Here is a 19,353-nt window from a genome sequence, read left to right as displayed (position 1 = left end):
GTCGACAGCCCCCGCCAAACGCACCTGTTGTCAGACTTATTTGAGGTGAGATAAGGTTAATTACGCTCCGGTGCGTGCTTTATCATCGCAGAGTGACATACCTGGAGTTTGTACAGGGGCTGCACTTCCAGGGCTGCAGGCATGCCATTCAGTAGATGTAGCACTCCTAAAGAGAGATAACTGAGTGGCTGAAAAACATGCTCTGCTTTAACATGTGATAGACTCGTTTACTGTGAGATGAACATAGATTATAGTAGATGTAGAAAAGGTACAGTCTGTGCATTACCAAAGGAATTATAAATTTGAGTTGTGTTACTCTTGTTACAAAAGTACAAGGATACACAAGAGTACAGATTTGATACTTGAAGCAAAGTAAGTATTCCATAAAAGTTGGACCTGCCATTGTTTTCAGAGAGGGGTATATGTTAAGTATATCAAGGTATAGTTGTTTAGTGTTATAAAAGCTAATAGTTGCATAAAATAGACATAAAGTAATCGTTGCAAAAGTGGACATATAAGCAGCAAAGGTAAAAAAAATTCCTTCAAAGTCCCATCCTGAGAAACTTTTCTGAATTTTTTTTCCTTTTTCTGAGCTTTGTTTATATTCTGTACACAAAATAAAGACATATGACTTTTGGTTTTAGAATAAAGCTTCTGGGCCAGTGGTCGGCCTAGAAGTGTGAGTTTCTGCCAAGTGACAACCTCCAGTCTCAAAATATGAAGCCCATACAGAAGTGCTAAAAACGGCAGTTCATCGAGCGTCCGAGTGAGGCTGGCTGCAGAAACACCAGAAACCACATACACACATTCAAAAAAAATGATCTTTGCAGCAATTATAAACATGTTTGCAGCCTGGTTCAAAAACAGCTTCAGTCTGAATAGCTCATTTCTCTATCAGCATTCAGGTTGAGTTCAGCATTACCAATATGGCTCCCACCGATGACTGGCTTCAAAACAGTGCTTCAGAACAGATGGGTGACGTCACGGATACCACGTCCATTATTTATTCAGTCTATGGTGTCCGCCCCTTGGAAAGAGGCTATAGTCCTCGTCACAGTGCTTCCGGCCCTGACCCTTTTCTACGTGTCTTCAGTTGTCCTATCAAACATCGGCCGTACATTGCGTCACATCTGACTTCTCGTCTCTTGTCTTCTTTGAAATAATTGCAGTATGATAAACTCTACTCAGCATTTATCATTTCAAACTTCAACATAATACACTTGAAGTCGCTATGATTTCCTCTACACAAACAATCAGGGAAAGTAGCGGAAGCTGAAACTTGCAGTCTGACTAGCATAGAAATGGCACTGCCAACTAGTGTTTGGGCTGAGTTTTGCAGAGCAATGTGGAGACTCAAACATACAAGTATGTAGGGCTCACGGCAGCATTGCCAACTGCAACAGCTTAGAGTCAATGTAGAAGTATAAACAAGATTGAGTCATGGGTGTTTTTAATATGAGAGATATGGTTGCTCTTGATCCAAAGAGACAAGCTGGTGAAGGGCAACATGCCAGACTGGAAGCTACGAAACAGCTAACCACAAATGAATGACATAATCTTTGCTTACTCCAATTTTTTACAATGGGTCAATATTTTCAACTTCCCCCTCTTCATTTCAGAAGTTTATTTCTTTAGCTTTACTACACATTTTACTGATAGCTGTGCAGACTAAATTTGAGTACTGCAATCCCAGCCTGGTAGTTAAGATTGTTTATTTCCTTGATTATGTCTGGCTTACCTGCCTGTCACAAGTTTCACCCTTCCTACCTCTAAACCCTTCATCTTCATTTTCACACCCACCTTTTCCTCTTTACTCCAGCAGACCCCCTCCCTCTTCCTCACTCCCACGTAGACCCGTGTTCACCCCAATAATTCACTCCTGTCTGCTTGGGGGAGGCGGGAGTGCTCTCAGTTTACTGTGAGCCAGTTGATGTGTCTGTCTGTGTGTGTGTGTGTGTGTGTGTGTGTGTGTGTGTGTGTGTGTGTGTGTGTGGGTGTGTGTGTGTGTGTGTGTGTGTGTGTGTCTGTGTGTCTGTGTGTCTGTGTGTCTGTGTGTGTGTGGACTGCTGGATTTGGGTTGACAATGGGCGTAGGTGGGTCAGCAGGTTGGGTGGAGGCTGCTCGCCAGGTCTCGTCTGGGTCGAGGTCGGCTCATCACCTTGGTGTGGAATGTGTGGATCCTCCAGGTACAAACACATGTATGTACACTGTCTGCAGAGAGCAGCTGCAAACCTCAGCTCTGTCGAAATGTTTAAGTTGGAATGAGACAACTTCTGAAAACCTGATACAAAACAACCCAGTCTCACAGCAATTCATGAAATAGTGTTGAAAACATACCAATGAGAATCGTGCATCCCTATTTTTGTTGTGCAAATTTCAGACCTCAGTGTGTCAAAAAGAAGTTTAGTAGCTGCTTGCAAAACATGCAACTTAAGCCAGTCAGCTTGACATATTACATAGTGGCGGCACAAATTTTGTGGCTCATCAGCTTTCAGGCCTTTCAGTCAGGAAGCTCGGACTCTTTCACCCTGTCAAATAGTGTTTGTGTCCCTTTTGGAACCAGATCTAATGTATCTAGCAAATAAAAAATGGAATACATATTTTTATTATAACTAATATGCCTTGTGTTGCCAGTTTAAAAACTGCAAACACTTAAACTTTTCGACAGAAACCATGTAAGGGATGTGCGAATTGTTGTGCAAATAGAATCTGGACAGGGTGAGACAAGACTATGACTTGAAGAGGAGGGATGTTGTAGCACCAAATCACAACAAATGTTATCTGAAGACTCTTTCCAAACAGAGCAGGTCCAGACCGCACTCTATGTTCTATTATTAACAAAGACCCAACATCAAGACAGGATAAGATCCAGTCCCATCTCACAGACAAGACTCAGTCTGATCTCATCTTAATCCACCATGAGCAGAACACTTTGCAGCATTTAGCAAGTTACAGTGGCAAGGACAAACTTTCTTTAGCAGGCAGAAACCTCCAGCAGGACCAGACTCATGTTAGACACACATCTGCTGAGACCGTGTTGGAGAGAGGGATAGAGGGAGATGAAGAGAGAGAGAGATGATAGCGGTGAGATGGATAGTAGTAGTTGTAGCCTCTGGACTGCTAACCATACATTATCCCACTTATAATCCTACTACTAACTACAGATACGAAAAAGATGACGCTAAGCATTGATTTGAAATTGATTTGTAATAGCAGGTTCAACAGTTGGTAGCACTTTCATGGCAGCAGTATTCTTATCTGCCTATTTGTGGATTAAATTAACATTAAACTCAACATTTTCATTCATTTTCAAGTCTTAAAGCTGGGGTTGGAAGTCAGATTTAGATACACTTTTTGTTATACTGGTTAAAATGATCTTTATGTCTAGATGGAAATCAATACATAATGTGTTCTTTAAAAAGAGAGAAAAAAAGCCGCTATCTACACCCAGAGTAAGAAAGAAAGAAGAAAGAAAGAAAGAAAGAAAGAAAGAAAGAAAGAAAGAAAGAAAGAAAGAAAGAAAGAAAGAAAGAAAGGTACTTTATTAATCCCCAGGGCGGAAATTAAATTTTTTCACTCATGCTATTTTGGACATGCGGGTTAGACGGAGTCCTGAGTTAATACTACATTCAAATTCATGCTAGTTTTCTGTGACTACCAACCCTAGCTTTAACATTTGCGGGGGGTTTTGGCATTCTTATTAGTTGCAGAAAATAATCAGGTCCTTCCTTGTAACTCTTTTGTCTGCATTTTCTTCTCACCCAAACTTTTGTGTAACTCTGACAAAGCCCATACCCTGTAGTAGTTTGTGATTCCCTTGTGTCTGTTTTCTTCAATTTGTTAGACGTCTCTTTCACTCAGCTTCTTCTTCTGCTTGGTTTTACTCCTCTTGTCTTCTTTCCTCTACTGGTGACTGGTCAACCATTAACCACCAATCTTAAGTTTTGTGCCCTCCACAGGACTTGGGAGTAAAATTAAAATGATCTTCTCTAAAGTTTACGGGTGCGATCGGAGACTTTTTTTCCACATTGTCAACAGGAGGAGGTGACATCATAAACTTTGTAAATTTGCTGGGCTTCTTAAAGATATGAGCACAGAGTCTGACTAAATTCAACAGACACTGTTACTTAAGGAGCTAACAGAGGTAAATATTAGCCGGGAGTAAGTAATGTGTGAGTGAGTGTGAGTAAAAGAGAGGAAGGAGTGCATGGCTGACTGTTTACCCTCGGTGCAGATGTGTGTGGGTTGTCTTTCTGAGTGTGTGAGTGTTTATTAACCCGTCTGTGCAAATGTGTACATTAGACAGATTTTTACCAAATGAGTAAAACGAGGCCACTTAAACTGGACAGGAAATAAGCCGAACCCTCAGACTCACACGCTGCGTACATGTTATTTCAAGCCCAAATTACACATCATCTGATATCCGTCCTAAATGGCTTTTCCAGCTTCACTGCTCCAAAGTATTCTGAGGTAGAAGGACAGCCGTAAAGAGGGGCCAACAGGTTTACCAGCGGCATAAAGAAAAGGAGACACAAGGCCAGCTCCACTAAGTTGAGGGAAACCTGCCAAATCCCCAATTCCCTGAGAGAGGGAGGATAAGGCCCAGGTACTTCAAACATGCTAGGCTACTTGTCTCTTTTTCAAACATTTACACTCACAGCTGTAGCTCTGCTGGGAAGTTGATCTTCCCAAATGTTTAGGACTCTATTTGCTGAAGGGATTGGATGGTAGATTTTTGAGTAAATGTGAAATAAAACGAGAAACAGCTCTATTTCTGTCGTGTTGAAAGATATCGCTTGTTTCTTAAACGCAAATGTTGCTTGAGACAGACAAGTCCAAATTTGGCCCAAATCCATAAGCTCTGTCATTTCAGGGTTGCATTATAAAAGAAACACATAAGATACCAAAGTAAAGCCAGAGCACTGATGAAAGGAGATTACAATAAAACAAGTCATAAATTAGTGAACATGAGACTACCAAGAAAATAATGTATAGATTTCTTACCTACAATCTTTTTTCTGAGTTGTTTAAGTCTATGCAAACAAAATAAATGGAGGATGAAGTTGTTTTTTAGATTTCTCTAGACAAAAACAACTAACTTCTGGACTATAAAATGCAACCAGAAACCATTACCGTCACTAATGCATTACTGTGCATTAGTGACGTACTAACTGCAACAGAAATCTAAATTTCCCCCTTCAGAAGTTGGTGGAGACCAAAGACAGAGTTAAAAGAAAAGAATATCAGATTTTCAAGTTGCAGTTGTTTTAATACTATCCTCTTTTTGAAAACGTGACAAGTCTGAAAGTTCATTGTAGGTCTGGGGAATGACCCAAAGCAATGAGCTCAATGAACTTGAGATAAACTACAAATGTCCGAAAAACAAAATGTGCAAAAAGTAGCTGATTCAGTTTTCACTATAAATGAATAATGGTGCTTACAGCTGCAGTCTGTAACCTATTTTTACATCATTGTGCTCACCACTGACTCTCCAGAAAATCAGAGTTGTGTTGAGAATACCCCAAAGATGGTAAAATTGATTGGATAATGAAGACACCTTTTGAATATTTGGGCCACAACCAAGAACATGGACAATACTGCTGTGATTCATGTGGTGTTATGATGTGGATTTTAATGATAGTAACTAAAAGGAGCTTTAAATTCTCTCAACAAGCTAACACATGCTGCTTGATCAAGAACAAAGTGAATTTGTGTAAAATGACCTGTCACACATATGGCACAGCGGTCTTATTTAGAAAGGTGCAGTGTGTCAGCTCTGCATGCCACAGCTCACTCCAGAAGGACAAGCACTAATGGAACACTAATGGCTTTCAACATGGCTACATTTCCCACCTCGTCACTGTTTCTACCCGCTGGACAGCCTCGATGACAAGCTCCCTCTGAGTCCGCTCATAAAACACAGCCGACGGCTCAGAGGCAAAAGTGCCGGGAGGCTGTCGTCACAGCTCTTAATGAATCCTCAGGTCTGTGCAGGACCAGAGGAGGCCTAATGTCCGTGTTTACCACGATGAAGACGTCATCGCTTCTTAAGAAAGAGCGTAATTATAAACATGCTGCTGCTGTTTCCAGCGGTGGGGATTTAAGAGCAGCCCTCCTGTCGCTGCAGGGTCTCAATGACGCCCGCAGAACAAGTGACGATTTAGAGGGGCTTGTAGTAACACCCTCCAAATTTAAACTACAGTAGGTATGGGTGGATTATGGAGGGTGCAGGAGACAAGCAGAGACAAATGGCCACAATTAGGCAGCTGGTTTTACCACATGAGGAGAGAAACACTTCAATAATATTGCTTTATATAAGCTTCTTTCTGTTGAGGCCCTTCATTACCAATTGGTCCTGAACCAGTGCTTTAACTGGGGCGTTACGCTCTGGTCTACTATACCCACACTTTTGTATTTAATCCATTGGCGTACCAGGACATTTTCGGCATACTGGATCTTCTTACCAGCTGCCAGTACCATTTCCTGTCCTGTTTCTCTCTGCAATTTATAATGGTATCTAAAATGCATTACCCATTGCTCACTTTGTGACACTTGCGTCCTTTCACTAGCTTTTCATGACGCTTACTTGTCTGTTTTTCGCCGGAGAGCAACGTCAAATTAACTGGAACCTGCAAGTTTGTAAAGTGTTGGAAAAACAAAGAAAATACATACGCCAACATGTGACTAAGGGAAATACTGACACTTTCTTTTCCCACTTAAAGTACTGAAACCAAAACCAAAAATATATAACACAGAAGAACATATCAGACCTCAGTTGGAGTAAGAATTTCCAATATGGCAGCCACCATCTTTGGGTTTCATCATGCCTCTTCGGGAACAAAAAAAGTGACATCCATGTTTCATACTATAACAGGACGAGTCGTTCCCCAGGGGTGATCCAGGAACTCAATGGGTCCCTTAGGAGCCTCTAAATACCTGACTCCGCTATGTGTTTGTTATTGTATATTCTTTAAAGGCCTGCTCCTGTGAAATTTGGCCTTTGCACAGCAGTTCAGGCGGGGCGGATGAAGCCTGATGTGAGTCACGTGGTCTGCAGAAGCAGAGTAAGATGCAGGAGATACTACTTTTCCAGAAATATCTTTAGAAAATGTTAAGTTGTAAACACTGCCTGATGAATTGTTGTTGAATTTGGGGTAATAATCTACTAGTGAAACCATCAAAGTGAATCACTGACAATGAAACATTTCAAGCTCATTCTGACCTCTTAAGAAGAGCAGATAGACTTTAACATCGCTGGATGGATTTCTAAGTATCTAAGTACCCGGTAGTCTTTTAAATGTTTCTTTAAAAAATGTGATCTGCATGTTAAACTTTTCAGGTAGTAACTTGAGCACCAGGCTTCTTTCTCTCTTGACTTTGGCATTTCAGATGTTCCTTTGTGGTCATTAGTTTAATTAAAACAGAGAGATAAGGTCCTTTCCTTGCACAAATGTTTGTGTAACCAGACGTGAGCTCTTGGATATCTTCAGTACTTATGCACCTGTGCTACATTTCTGACCTTTTAGTTCTTATCTGCTGCTCATAATGTGTTTCAAACTGTGTGGGCGTGTGTGTTGGTTTCAGGCGGTTGGCTAACAGACCTGTCATGATCCAGCCCAGCAGTAGACTGATTGGATGGGAGGGTTTAGTGTCACTGTTTGCTCTGGTTAATGAGCGGAAGGAAGGTGAGCCAATACAATACACACACTCTATCAACAGAAGGACACTGTCAGGGGTGTGTGTGTGTGTGTGTGTGTGTGTGTGTGTGTGTGTGTGTGTGTGTGTGTGTGTGTGTGTGTGTGTGTGTGTGTGTGTGTGCTTTCAAGGGTGACTGCTTTAAGCCTCACATCCTACCTCAGGCTGATTAGTAGTGACTCTTTAAGTAAACACTCCGCTGACTGCAGAGGAATCTAACCTGTGGAAGGAAGGAAGGGAGGAATCCTCCATCCATCAACGACCAGGAGCGCTGAAGTGCACACCTGACCTCAAACTTAAATTTCCTCTGCTTGTGGACAGAAAATTAAAGACTTCCTATCTGAAATGAGACACTCAGAAGTTAAAAACACATTAAAGTTTTTCCATGAAATGAAGTTTCATTCAAACCTTCACAGTTTGAAAAACATGCCAATCTGGTCTCTGATCTGAAAAACGCAATACTTACCGCTCTGCGTAAAGTGACATATCATTAGACCGTGTGACATTTCCAAAGTCTGGATCATCTAAGTTATGGAAATACTTCTCCGTAAATGGATGCATGGATTTTTCTGAAACCCTTCATATAGTTATTTATACACTGATTATTTATCCGGCCAGTGAGAACTCAGTGACAGCAACGTTCCCTCCGAGATCAAGGGTGGCGTCTACAAGACCGAGTCCAAACTTAAGGAAAGTAAACATCTTCAGAAGTCAGGGGGGCCTCCACGTCTTATCTTGAAGTCATACATCAGATCTAATTACACCCAGGCCTCTTCACCAAGTTCTAAATCAACTAAATTACCCTGGGGAGAGAGGCGACACAAATATTTATTTAATTGCTAGCTTTAGAGAGATATTCAAGAGGAGTTCAATGAAACTGGGTCAGATTGGTTATTGGTGATTGCAGGAGGAGGTTGTGGGAAATGATGAGTTGCTTCGTTTTTAGAGAGAAGGTGATTTAATCTACGTGAAGCTGTGGTCTTTGTTCTCCTGGCAATCTATACAAAGCAGGTTTTATAGAACAACACATTTAAAAATCGCTCAAAACCTTAACGCCTTTCTTTGGCGTACATCTCGTCTTTAAGTGGTTAAACTGTGCTGCACTTATTACCACCAAGTCAACAATCACACTGGGTGGATGGGGGATGTTGGCAACAACACTTAAAGGTGCTGTGAGAAGTTTTCATGTTGTGTTGACTCTTAGGACTCCTCTGTAGTATTTGTGACATCACCCATCTGTTTCTGAAGCGCTGTTTTGAAGCCAGTCGTCTGCAGGGGCCATATTGGAAATGCTGAACACAACCAAACTTCGTCTGAGCTAGTGTGAGGGAAAGAGGCGGGCCTTTAGCGTTTTCGCTGACAGCTACAGTGTGCCCGCCTGTCAAACAAGTCAGCCATGCCCTTATTTGGGCAAAACTTGCTGGTTTAATATCTTTGAAAATAACGAGTTATACAAAAATTCAATACAGTTTGTGTCAATAGAGAAGTTAGCTTTTCAGACCCAAAAGTTTTTTGAACCAGGCTGTAAACATGTTTATTTCTGCTGCAAAGATTGTCTTCTTTGAATTTGAGTGTATGTGGTTTCCTCTGTTTCTGCAGCCAGTCTCAAGTGGACACTGGATGAACTGCAATTTTAAGTACTTCCACATGGGCTTCATATTTTAAGACTGGAGGGTTGCCGCTTGGAAATTAGAAAGACTGCATTTCCCATGAGCACCATTACCCGCTGTCATGAATATGTGTCTCTTTCAAAAAGCATGCTTTTTTTTTTAAGCAACTGAATGGATACAGATCTTCTTTTTAATCTTACTTTTCTTTGTTCAGAACAAATTTTAGCAGGATTCCAACCCGAACTTGGTCTCAGCAGATGTGTGTCTAACATGAGTCTGGTCCTGCTGGAGGTTTCTGCCTGTTAAAGGAAGTTTGTCCTTGCCACTGTAACTTGCTAAATGCTGCAAAGTGCTCTGCTCATGGTGGATTAAGATGAGATCAGACTGAGTCCTGTCTGTAAGATGGGACTGGATCTTATCCTGTCTTGATGTTGGGTCTTTGTTAATAATAGAACATAGAATACGGTCTAGACCAGCTCTGTTTGGAAAGAGTCTCGAGATAGCGTTTGTTGTGATTTGGTGCTATATAAATAAAGATTGATTGATTGAGGATGCAGAGTGACAAGGTTGCATATTGATTTGTAGCTACATCAAATTATTAACAGTAACGTAACAACGACTCAACTTCGTAAACTCTTATTTATTACTGTTCGTCAGCTTACAAAAGGTTAGCAGACATGGCGGTTTATTGTTCCTATCACAGCCCCGGTGTCTTGATATGGTCTCCGCTTTCCCAATAAATGTCTGAATAACGTAAATATGCACACAGTTTAACTCCTAAGTCTTCAAAGAGCAGTGAAGCATTCCCATACCAGCATAAACATGAAATCCCGTTCATAGCCATTTAGCCCTTTTAGCTAGCAAAGCCTGGTTGTAGAGTTTCTCTGTCAAAATAATACTTCAACAGGAAGCGTTGAGGTATTGTAATAGATAAGTGATTCTCAAATGGGGGTCCGCGTACCCCAAGGTACCCCTAGGGGTACGCGTACCCCCATTTGAGAATATCTTCATGTGTGTCAACGTGTCCTGAGTCTGCCTGGTTCAAAGTTTGAAAAAATGTTCCATCTGTCTGAGCATTTCAAACTGAATTTGCTCTTTTGTTGGATACCATTTTATGTCAAGGATCATGTCACTTTTATTTAAAGACTTTATAACATTTGCATTTTAACAGCTCATACCTGTCTGTGCTGGTTGCTCTGACTGTTTTGCAGCATTTTTAGCAGCATTAAATTCAGCTGCATTATTTCATTTGTGCACTCCTGTAATGACAAAAAGCCAAAGTGAAATGACAAAATGTCAATCACCTCAAATGTAGCACCTTATGTTGTTAGAAGAATAGTAGTTTGAGATTACCAGAGGGCCAAACTTCCCATGAGGAGGTCACAAAGACAAACATTTCAGAGTTTCACAGCACGCCTCAGTAGCTCTGTGAGAACCCCCCTCCCCGTCCCTCGCCTTTTTCTTTAGCAGCATGAACTTTGAGAGCCCTGGGAGAGTCTGGGGGTAAAGAGGGAGGCAAGATAGAGGAGTGGTGGGCAGACTGGAGAATGCAGAAATCGACTTCTAAACAGATGCAGTAATTCCATTTCCACTCCTTTAAATTTGGTATGCAGGGGGCCAGCGTGTAACTCTAAACCCACTATCGCTGCTGCACACAGAAAGCAGGAGGCGTAGTCGACAGTTGGTGGCTGGGGCCGCCGAGTCTATCAGCCTTGTTAATCAATACGGGTTCCACTCTGATAGACAGCGATTGGTGTAACCGATGCTCAGGCTGCTATTCCGTCCTCCTGGCGGGAAGAGGAGGCACCTGTTCCCCGCCACTTTCACCTGCGGTTCACAGCTCGGCTGGAGACGGCTGGCCCAGCGTGAGGCCTCTGGATCAGCCCCAAAATGTGGCTGCATGATCATGGGAATGTCTGAGGAGTCTCGTTCCACCATGAGAAAAATGTTCCACCTGTTCTGACATAATGACGGCTAGTATGAAAAATTAGAACTGAGCACTTTATAAACTACTAAGAGATTGTAGTTTGGTGAAAGATGTACAGCTCAATGTGCTCCAGAAGTTAATACTCAGATCTTTCACTTCCTTCATTTGCACCAACTTTAAAATATGGAGATTTAAGAAAATTATATATGTGCCTCTTTATTCTACCCCAGGGAGATAGAGGTTTTATGACTATCTTTTGGAGCATGCAGACAAGAAGAGCAGGTCAGCCTGAAATCTGTTTGTAGTCATTGCACTCCCCAAAAGATGCAACTTCTGAAAATAAAGTCAAATGTGGAGGAGATAAAAATCATAGTATTGCAGATGGAAACATAATGGTAACATTTACAAGGTACTTCCAATAGTAACTGAATTACGAACTGGGTTATTGCATTTTAAGAGGCCATGTCTGAGTTTTTTGGTACTGGCAGCGCCCGCAACCTCAATTTCAGAGCACTTATTTCCAGAGTTTACTGTTTTCAAGATACAGAAGTTGTCACACGATACTTCCGCTTCCCTTAGTAGTGACCATTAGGTCTGTTTGCTTCATATTCGCTTTCATTCAGAGTAATTTTAACAAGAAACTGCAAAAACTGCTGATGGGAATCTTGACATTGCATTAGCAGCTGAAGAAAAGAAAAGCAACAGGTAAATACAGATTTGAGGAGATGCAATTGTGGCATTTGTAGACAGTTTCTGCAGATTTGTACATGCAATAATGACTAAATGTTTCAAGCGCAAATACTATTCGATAATCATTGGCTTCTATTCAACGATTATTTGAATAATCATTGACCATCCCTAGTGAATACTCCAATACTTATGGCAGCCGACAAAGACAGAGGATCTGCAGCAGTCTTAAAGAGATGCCTGCTGGCTGCAGAAGCTCTAACAATGCAAATTCAAAAACACATGTGGAACACAAAATGAACACAACAGCGAAAACACACTGTAAATAAAATGAATTTAAAAAACGTGCTGCAAGAGGCCAAATCAACTGCATTGACAGAGGATGTGCTGCAAATATACAAACAATACAAAGTCAATTACAGAAAAAGTAAAGGCCGCTGCAAATCAGGACTATTTACCAGAACTGCTCCAGGCCTGCAGAGTTGTTGTGTTTGTTGTATGTGTTTTTGAATTTTAATCATTCAAGCATTTGCATGTTTTTCCTGATGAAGATTGAGGGGCCGTTGCAGATCCACTGCTCTTGTCAGCGATTCATAAATATTAGCTTAAAAATCCCTCCAATGTAGACAACTTCATAATGACATGGTAGTAGATACTAATGTTTGTAGTTTGGATTGTTTATTTTGGCTAAAGGAGTAATGATTGCCACATAAGACTACAGTGAGTGATAACGGTTCAAGGAAATGTTCTACTTTGTGTTGATGCCCGTTCACTCAACACTGTCAAACCTATCTTTTCACAATACACACCAGTCAGCCTGGACCCCCAATTTACAGAAGGTACAACGAGCCTCCTTTAGCAAATATTAGAGTTTAAAACCAATTAGTCCTGATAAAACCCTTTTCACTGTAAACACACCGCCTGTCTGACAAACCGCCTCAGCTCCATGTGAAGACCATGAATCCAATAAGAAGTGTGAATGACTTTAATTAGTGCTATCACAATGCTGTATCTGCTCATGTTAGCTTATTTCCTTTAGGCTGAGCTCGGAAATGTTTACACACACACACACACACACACACACACACACACACGCACACACTGTTCTGTTTGTCAGGCCCAGTGGTGTGTTGCTGTAATCACCGGCCCAGCATGCTCTGAGTGAAACATTGGCAGCGGCGTTAAGACAAACAGCCTCCCTCCCTATAGACCAAGACGACCCCCTGCTGAGGGCTAACAAGACCACATTAACCTCCTGTACCACACACACACACACACACACATTCCTCCCCCTTTTTCCACAGCATGCAAACACCTATGCATGTTTTCTCTCCTTCTCCCACTCAGGCATCTCGCTCTGAGGACACATGTGAAGACGAGTGCTGGTCCTTCACAGACTCGTGCTGGCTTGTGGATTTTTTTTAAAAACATTTGCTGGTGAATTATTGATTTATTGTTTCTTCATAACTTTGCAGCAGAAATGTAACTATTAGGGTTACAGCTCAAAGATCAACAGAAGCTCCTTCATCTCACAGATATGCATGTAATGATCAGAGTGTTGGAACTCAGTGATACAGTGACATAAAAAAACGCCAATGTAAAATGCATGTGAGAGAAGAAAACAAGTTTCAAGTTCTCTTTCCTCGATACAGCGATACAAGACTGAGGAGAGGGGGGAAGTGATGCAGCGTCTATTTCAGAATGTTTCATACCTTCTCACGAGATAGTGTCACTTCTCTCCCACCTGACTGTCCACTTCATAAAGGTGTCCTTTTTATCAGGGAGTTAATTCTGTGTCAGAATTAACTCAGCCCCTTAGATAGATGTCTCTCTGAATATTAGAGCAGCTCTGCAGAAGGAAGAAGAAAAGAAGGCTGAGAAGAAGACGCACTTAAAACTGCACTTGTATTGCAATAGTAGGCACCTCTGTCATAAGGCCTTGCACTGTTTGTAATCTTATTGTATTATATTTATTATTGCAGTTGGCTTATTTTTTAGCTTAGCTTGTTTTTTGCATGCCTTTTTAACTTATTTCTACAAAGCTTTGTATTTATTCTAATATTTATTGTTGCACCAAGGGTCTGAGAATAACAGAATTTCAAACCTCTGTATGGTAAGTACTGCAGAATTGACAATAAAAGAAAATTTGGCATTAACTTTTAATAGCATATCTATGTTTTAAATACTGTTTATTTTAACTTGAGTTTATTTGATTAGGACAATGCACATTAATCAACATTTCAACAGCATTTCTCAATGTAAATATGTCAGGATTAGAACAATAACTACATTTCATCCGTAGTCCTGAGGCAGGTACTCACATGAAACATTAAACCTGATTTAAAATTACAGGATGTCACAAGACAGTTAACAGGACACTACACAAACTGACTCACAAACAAATTTTACATACAAAACGTACACTTTGGTGACATTATAAAAACAGGATGGAAGTGAGGACAAAGCCCCAGGAACGGGCATCAAATGAGGAAACAGATTATCCATGAGTACATGACTGGTTTGTTTTTAATGTTTAAGTGTTTTTTAAAGGTACTGTAGTTCTCAAGCTCCCTAATATGAGCTGATAGTTTGTTCCAGGACTGTGTGCCTCTGACAGGCACTACCATTTGGCTGAATTTGGTTTCACGTCTCGGTACATCACAGTCTCCTTTTGTTTTTGCTCTAGTGTTTATCATACTGTGGCCTTTTTTTGATCATTTTGATCAATGATTGAAGGGCAAGGCCATTTAAAACTTTAAAAACAAGACAGATGTCAGCATAGATTTGAAAATTTTCAATGTTTAAAATATTATACTTCCTGACTATGTTGCAAGAAAGGAAATGGAGAGGTTTCCTGTCCTAAATATGTTTTCAAAAGTTAATTTCTCTCATCTATTTATTAGAATGCATTTCTCTTAGGTGTGTTGAATAAGATCAGGTGTATATCTGTTAATACCTTGATCAATTATTAATAGAGTATATATATATATATTAATGTGTCATGGTAGTTTTTTTCCTCTCCTGTATTGCCCTCACTTATTGAAATTGAACCCAATTTTTCATAAGACGAGGGCATGTGGAGATGATTTTCTGTAAAAGAAAAATCAAGGATTTTTTTTAACCTTAAATGTACATTTTGTGCTTTTTATTTGTTGTTCAATAAAATATATGTAAAAAGGAAACAGTTATCATATTAAATCAGATAACTTGCAGCAACTCTGTGATGTTTAACCTTTTATTTCTTGTCATAAATTCAGTGTAAGCTTTCAACCTTGACCAGTGAGACTTCTTCAGTCAGCTGTCAGATTTAAATGAACTAAATCATCACTCTCATCCCAACATAGCAGATTCATATCAAACCCATACATGTTCAGTGTTTCTTTGTCAATTTAACGTCTTTTTTAAAAATACTCTTACTGTTGACTTTATGGCCTTTTTGCCAGTTAAGCAATTATTATTCATTAAATCCTATTAATTCATACTGAGTTTTCATTATATTTATGATGAAGACAAGGTTTGGGTGAATAAAAACTTTCAGGACAGCTTTCAACAGTGAATTTACAACACTGATGCCGTGGTGCGTTCAGGCACATGCTCTGTCCTCCTCGCCTAATGAGTTTGTTAAGCATTTTGTCAGTTTACCCCCAACCGTCTGCATCCCTAATTACATTTCTTCCTAATGTCTCTATTGTATTATAACTCCCACTCAGCTTGTTTGTAGAGGGCAGTGTGTGTGTGGGGGTATGTCTGTGGGGGGGTGTATTTGGGGGTGTGGAGAGAGACAAAGTGATTATAACCCTTCCTCCAGGGTGAACATTTTAAACAAACACCTATGGAGGGAACACTTGATTGACTTATCCCCTCCCCGCCCATGCCGGGGGAGTGTCCTCGCTGCTGCTGTATAAAACCCAAACGCACCCTCACACAGCATTGCATGCAGAGATAGAGAGACGGTGCTAGACCGACACAAAGAGAGAGAGAGGAGACTGACAGTGCTCCAGACTGTGTGAAAGTAACGCGCCTGTTTTGGGATATTACAGAAACTACAGATGAACACAAACTGTCTGCGCTTTAGCATGAGTTCAGCAGCATTTCTGGATTAACCGGACTTGCAGCCTACTTGCAAAGTGCAAGTTCGCTGCCACTTTATCGAGGACGGAACGCGCACAGAAAACAACGATGGAGAAGAGCATCCCGGGATGGTGCTGCGTGCTGTTGACTCTCGTCCTGCACGGAACGAGCTGCATGGCTGCTAAAGAGCTCCAGTGCCAGGAGATCTCCGTGCCTCTGTGCAAGGGAATCGGCTACAATTACACCTACATGCCCAACCAGTTTAACCACGACACGCAGGACGAAGCCGGCTTGGAGGTGCACCAGTTCTGGCCACTGGTAGAGATCAAGTGCTCCGATGACCTGCGCTTTTTCCTCTGCAGCATGTACACTCCAATCTGCCTGGAGGACTACAAGAAGCCTCTTCCTCCCTGCAGGAGCGTGTGTGAGCGGGCTAAAGCTGGCTGCGCTCCGCTCATGAGGCAGTACGGCTTCCCCTGGCCGGACCGGATGAGGTGCGACCTGCTGCCCGAGCAAGGCAACCAGGACACGCTGTGCATGGACTACAACCGGAGCCAGACAACAACTGCGTCTCCTGTGGTGGCAAAGCCGACCAACCGCCCCCTGAAGCCCTACAACCCCAGGAAGAAAAGCAACATCGGCCGGGGGATCCCCGGGAAACACAAACCAGCCACATCTCCATGTGAGCCGGGATGCTTCTGCCGCGCGCCCATGGTGCCGATGACCAGTGACGGCCACCCGCTGCACAACCGCGTCAAGACGGGACAGATCCTGAACTGCGCCATGCCATGTCACAATCCGTACTTTACCCAGGAAGAGAGGACTTTTACCGCCTTCTGGATCGGCCTCTGGTCCGTCCTGTGTTTCATCTCCACTTTTGCAACTGTGGCGACTTTTTTAATCGACATGGAGAGGTTTAAGTACCCAGAGCGCCCCATCATCTTCCTCTCCGCATGCTACATGTTTGTGTCCATAGGATACATTGTCAGACTGGTTGCCGGACACGAGGAAGTGGCATGCAACAGGGAAAACGGCGCAGATCACATCCACTATGAAACCACAGGTCCTGCGCTCTGCACCATCGTCTTCCTGCTGATTTACTTCTTCGGCATGGCCAGCTCGATCTGGTGGGTGATTCTCTCCCTCACCTGGTTTCTCGCTGCAGGTATGAAATGGGGGAATGAGGCCATCGCCAGTTACGCACAGTACTTTCATTTAGCAGCCTGGCTAATCCCCAGCTTGAAATCTATCGCAGTTTTGGCGTTAAGCTCTGTGGACGGAGACTCTGTTGCTGGTATTTGCTACGTTGGCAACCAGAACTTGGATAACCTGCGCGGTTTTGTGTTGGCACCGCTTGTTATCTACCTGTTCATCGGCACCATGTTCCTCCTGGCCGGGTTTGTGTCTTTGTTCCGGATCAGGAGTGTCATCAAGCAAGGTGGCACCAAGACTGACAAGCTTGAGCGGCTCATGATCCGGATAGGAGTTTTCACAGTTTTGTACACCGTCCCAGCAACTGTCATAGTAGCGTGTTACTTTTACGAGCAGCACAACAGACAGACGTGGGAAATTACGCACAACTGCACGTGCATGAGTGACCCGAACAGACAGCGACCGGACTATGCTGTGTTCATGTTGAAATACTTTATGTGCCTCCTGGTGGGTATCACCTCAGGAGCCTGGATCTGGTCAGGGAAAACCCTGGACTCCTGGAGGACTTTCTGCACGCGCTGCTGCTGGGGGAGTAAAGCCTCAGCGGGCTCTATGTACAGTGACGTGAGCACGGGACTCACTTGGAGGTCCGGGACAGCCAGCTCCGTGTCCTGCCCTAAACAGATGCCACTGTCCCGGGTTTGAGCAGGAGCAGATGATGGTTATCCGCTCAAATGCATCTTATGTCACTTGACTCTAAAGACCTAACACCAGCGCAAATATGCTCTTTGGGGGGGTGGGTAACAGACTGTTTTTAGGGTGTTTTTTGGTAAATTATTCGAGGTGAGTCACCAAACTGCCAGTTTAGATGAAACTATGGTCACGAGCACTCCCCTAATGTGAGCATGTGTTTGCATTTTACGCTCCATTCAGCTCGTAAAACTTAAGACCAGTTTGGATTTAAACTTGTGCTCCTTTCTTGCCTTATCCAAATGACGTCTATGGGTTTGAATAGGAGAGGGGGGGTGGGTATAGGGGAGGGGGGGCTGACTAATTGTGTTGGGATTGTCCGTCAGCGTGTTGTAATTAGCACATTAATGAGCGCCTAATGGCTCCTCTTTAAATAATGAGACTGTCAGCAGCAGAACAATGTACCTGGCACGAAGAATGCAGAGCCTTATCTGAGCTTAATTGAATGCGTGCAGCTGACAAGATCCCCCTTGTCGATAGGTTATATGGTATAGCTGAGGCTCTACTTTTTCTTTTTACTGTAAAGAACCGCTGTGTCTTAAACATTAAGATTCACAATGAGACAGCTCTGCTTCAATGAGGCCATCACGCCGAGCTGCTTCTGTTCAACAGATGATTTATACATGATTCAATGCCTTAATACTGTCTCATACGGGTTGCATTAGCGCGTAAAGTGTATTTATATAATTATTTGTGTACATATATTGTACATTTGTATATGAAAATTTACGAGATTGTAAATATGTATAATTTCAACTTTGATAGAAGAATTTATTTTGAGAATAAAACAAGTTTTATTGAAATTTTCTTCATCTGTCCTGGTCATTCACGTCCACAACTTTGTTGTTAAATTGTACATTACAGAATATTTGACACATTTTGTTGAGGTGCCTGATTTTAAAAGAAAAATGACATCTCTTTTTAGCGCAAAGTGATAGAAACAGAACTTCTCTGTGCGTAATTGTGGAGTTTTACAGTAAAGGCAACATAGATATTCAACTCAATGTTGCCTTTAGGGCTCCATGGGATCTGTAAGCTTTATTAAATCTCCACGATGTTGCAGGTTCACATGCTGTGAGACGCGGGGGACAACATCGGCATGGCAATAGGGCACAACAGGTGGTCTTCTTAGTTTAATGCCCCCCTGCGCTTTAGTCCTGCTATTAACTTTTGGCTTTTGTCCTCTGTTAAACCGCTGATCCTGGATACATATGGACAGATTTATCTTATCTTTGTTTAACATTAACTCGTTTAAAAGTGATCCGTGTCAGCGGAAGAAAATAGTTTATCCTTGTTCTCTTGTTTTGATCAGCCTGTTTCAATTTTCTGAAGAAACGTTTGGAATGTGAACTCAAACAGGAAAAAGCAGCAGAAGCTAAAATAAAAATCATTTAAAGACGTTTACAGCAGTTACGCATATATCTTATTCTTCATGGTAATATGTGTGGACAGCGTCCAGGT

General features: G+C 42.0%; 1 protein-coding gene across 1 annotated transcript; it reads left to right on the top strand.

Moving 5' to 3' along the window:
- Nucleotides 1–15,840: 15,840 nt before the first annotated feature.
- LOC117826210 (frizzled-8-like) lies at nucleotides 15,841–18,699 on the top strand. Its single transcript, XM_034702117.1, has one exon. It carries the CDS (start codon nucleotides 16,099–16,101, stop codon nucleotides 17,845–17,847), a length of 1,749 nt encoding a protein of 582 aa, XP_034558008.1. The 5' UTR covers nucleotides 15,841–16,098; the 3' UTR covers nucleotides 17,848–18,699.
- The last annotated feature ends 654 nt before the right edge of the window (nucleotides 18,700–19,353 follow it).

This window comes from Notolabrus celidotus, chromosome 15 (genome assembly GCF_009762535.1).
Source record: "Notolabrus celidotus isolate fNotCel1 chromosome 15, fNotCel1.pri, whole genome shotgun sequence".
Lineage (NCBI taxonomy): Eukaryota > Metazoa > Chordata > Actinopteri > Labriformes > Labridae > Notolabrus > Notolabrus celidotus.
The sequence above is the reverse complement of the archived record's forward strand: the minus strand, read 5'-3'. Positions and strand labels throughout refer to the sequence as shown.

What these genes read in the sequence shown, in the direction of transcription:
- LOC117826210 (XM_034702117.1), top strand. Translation starts at nt 16,099, where the DNA reads ATGGAGAAGAGCATCCCGGGATGGTGCTGCGTGCTGTTGACTCTCGTC.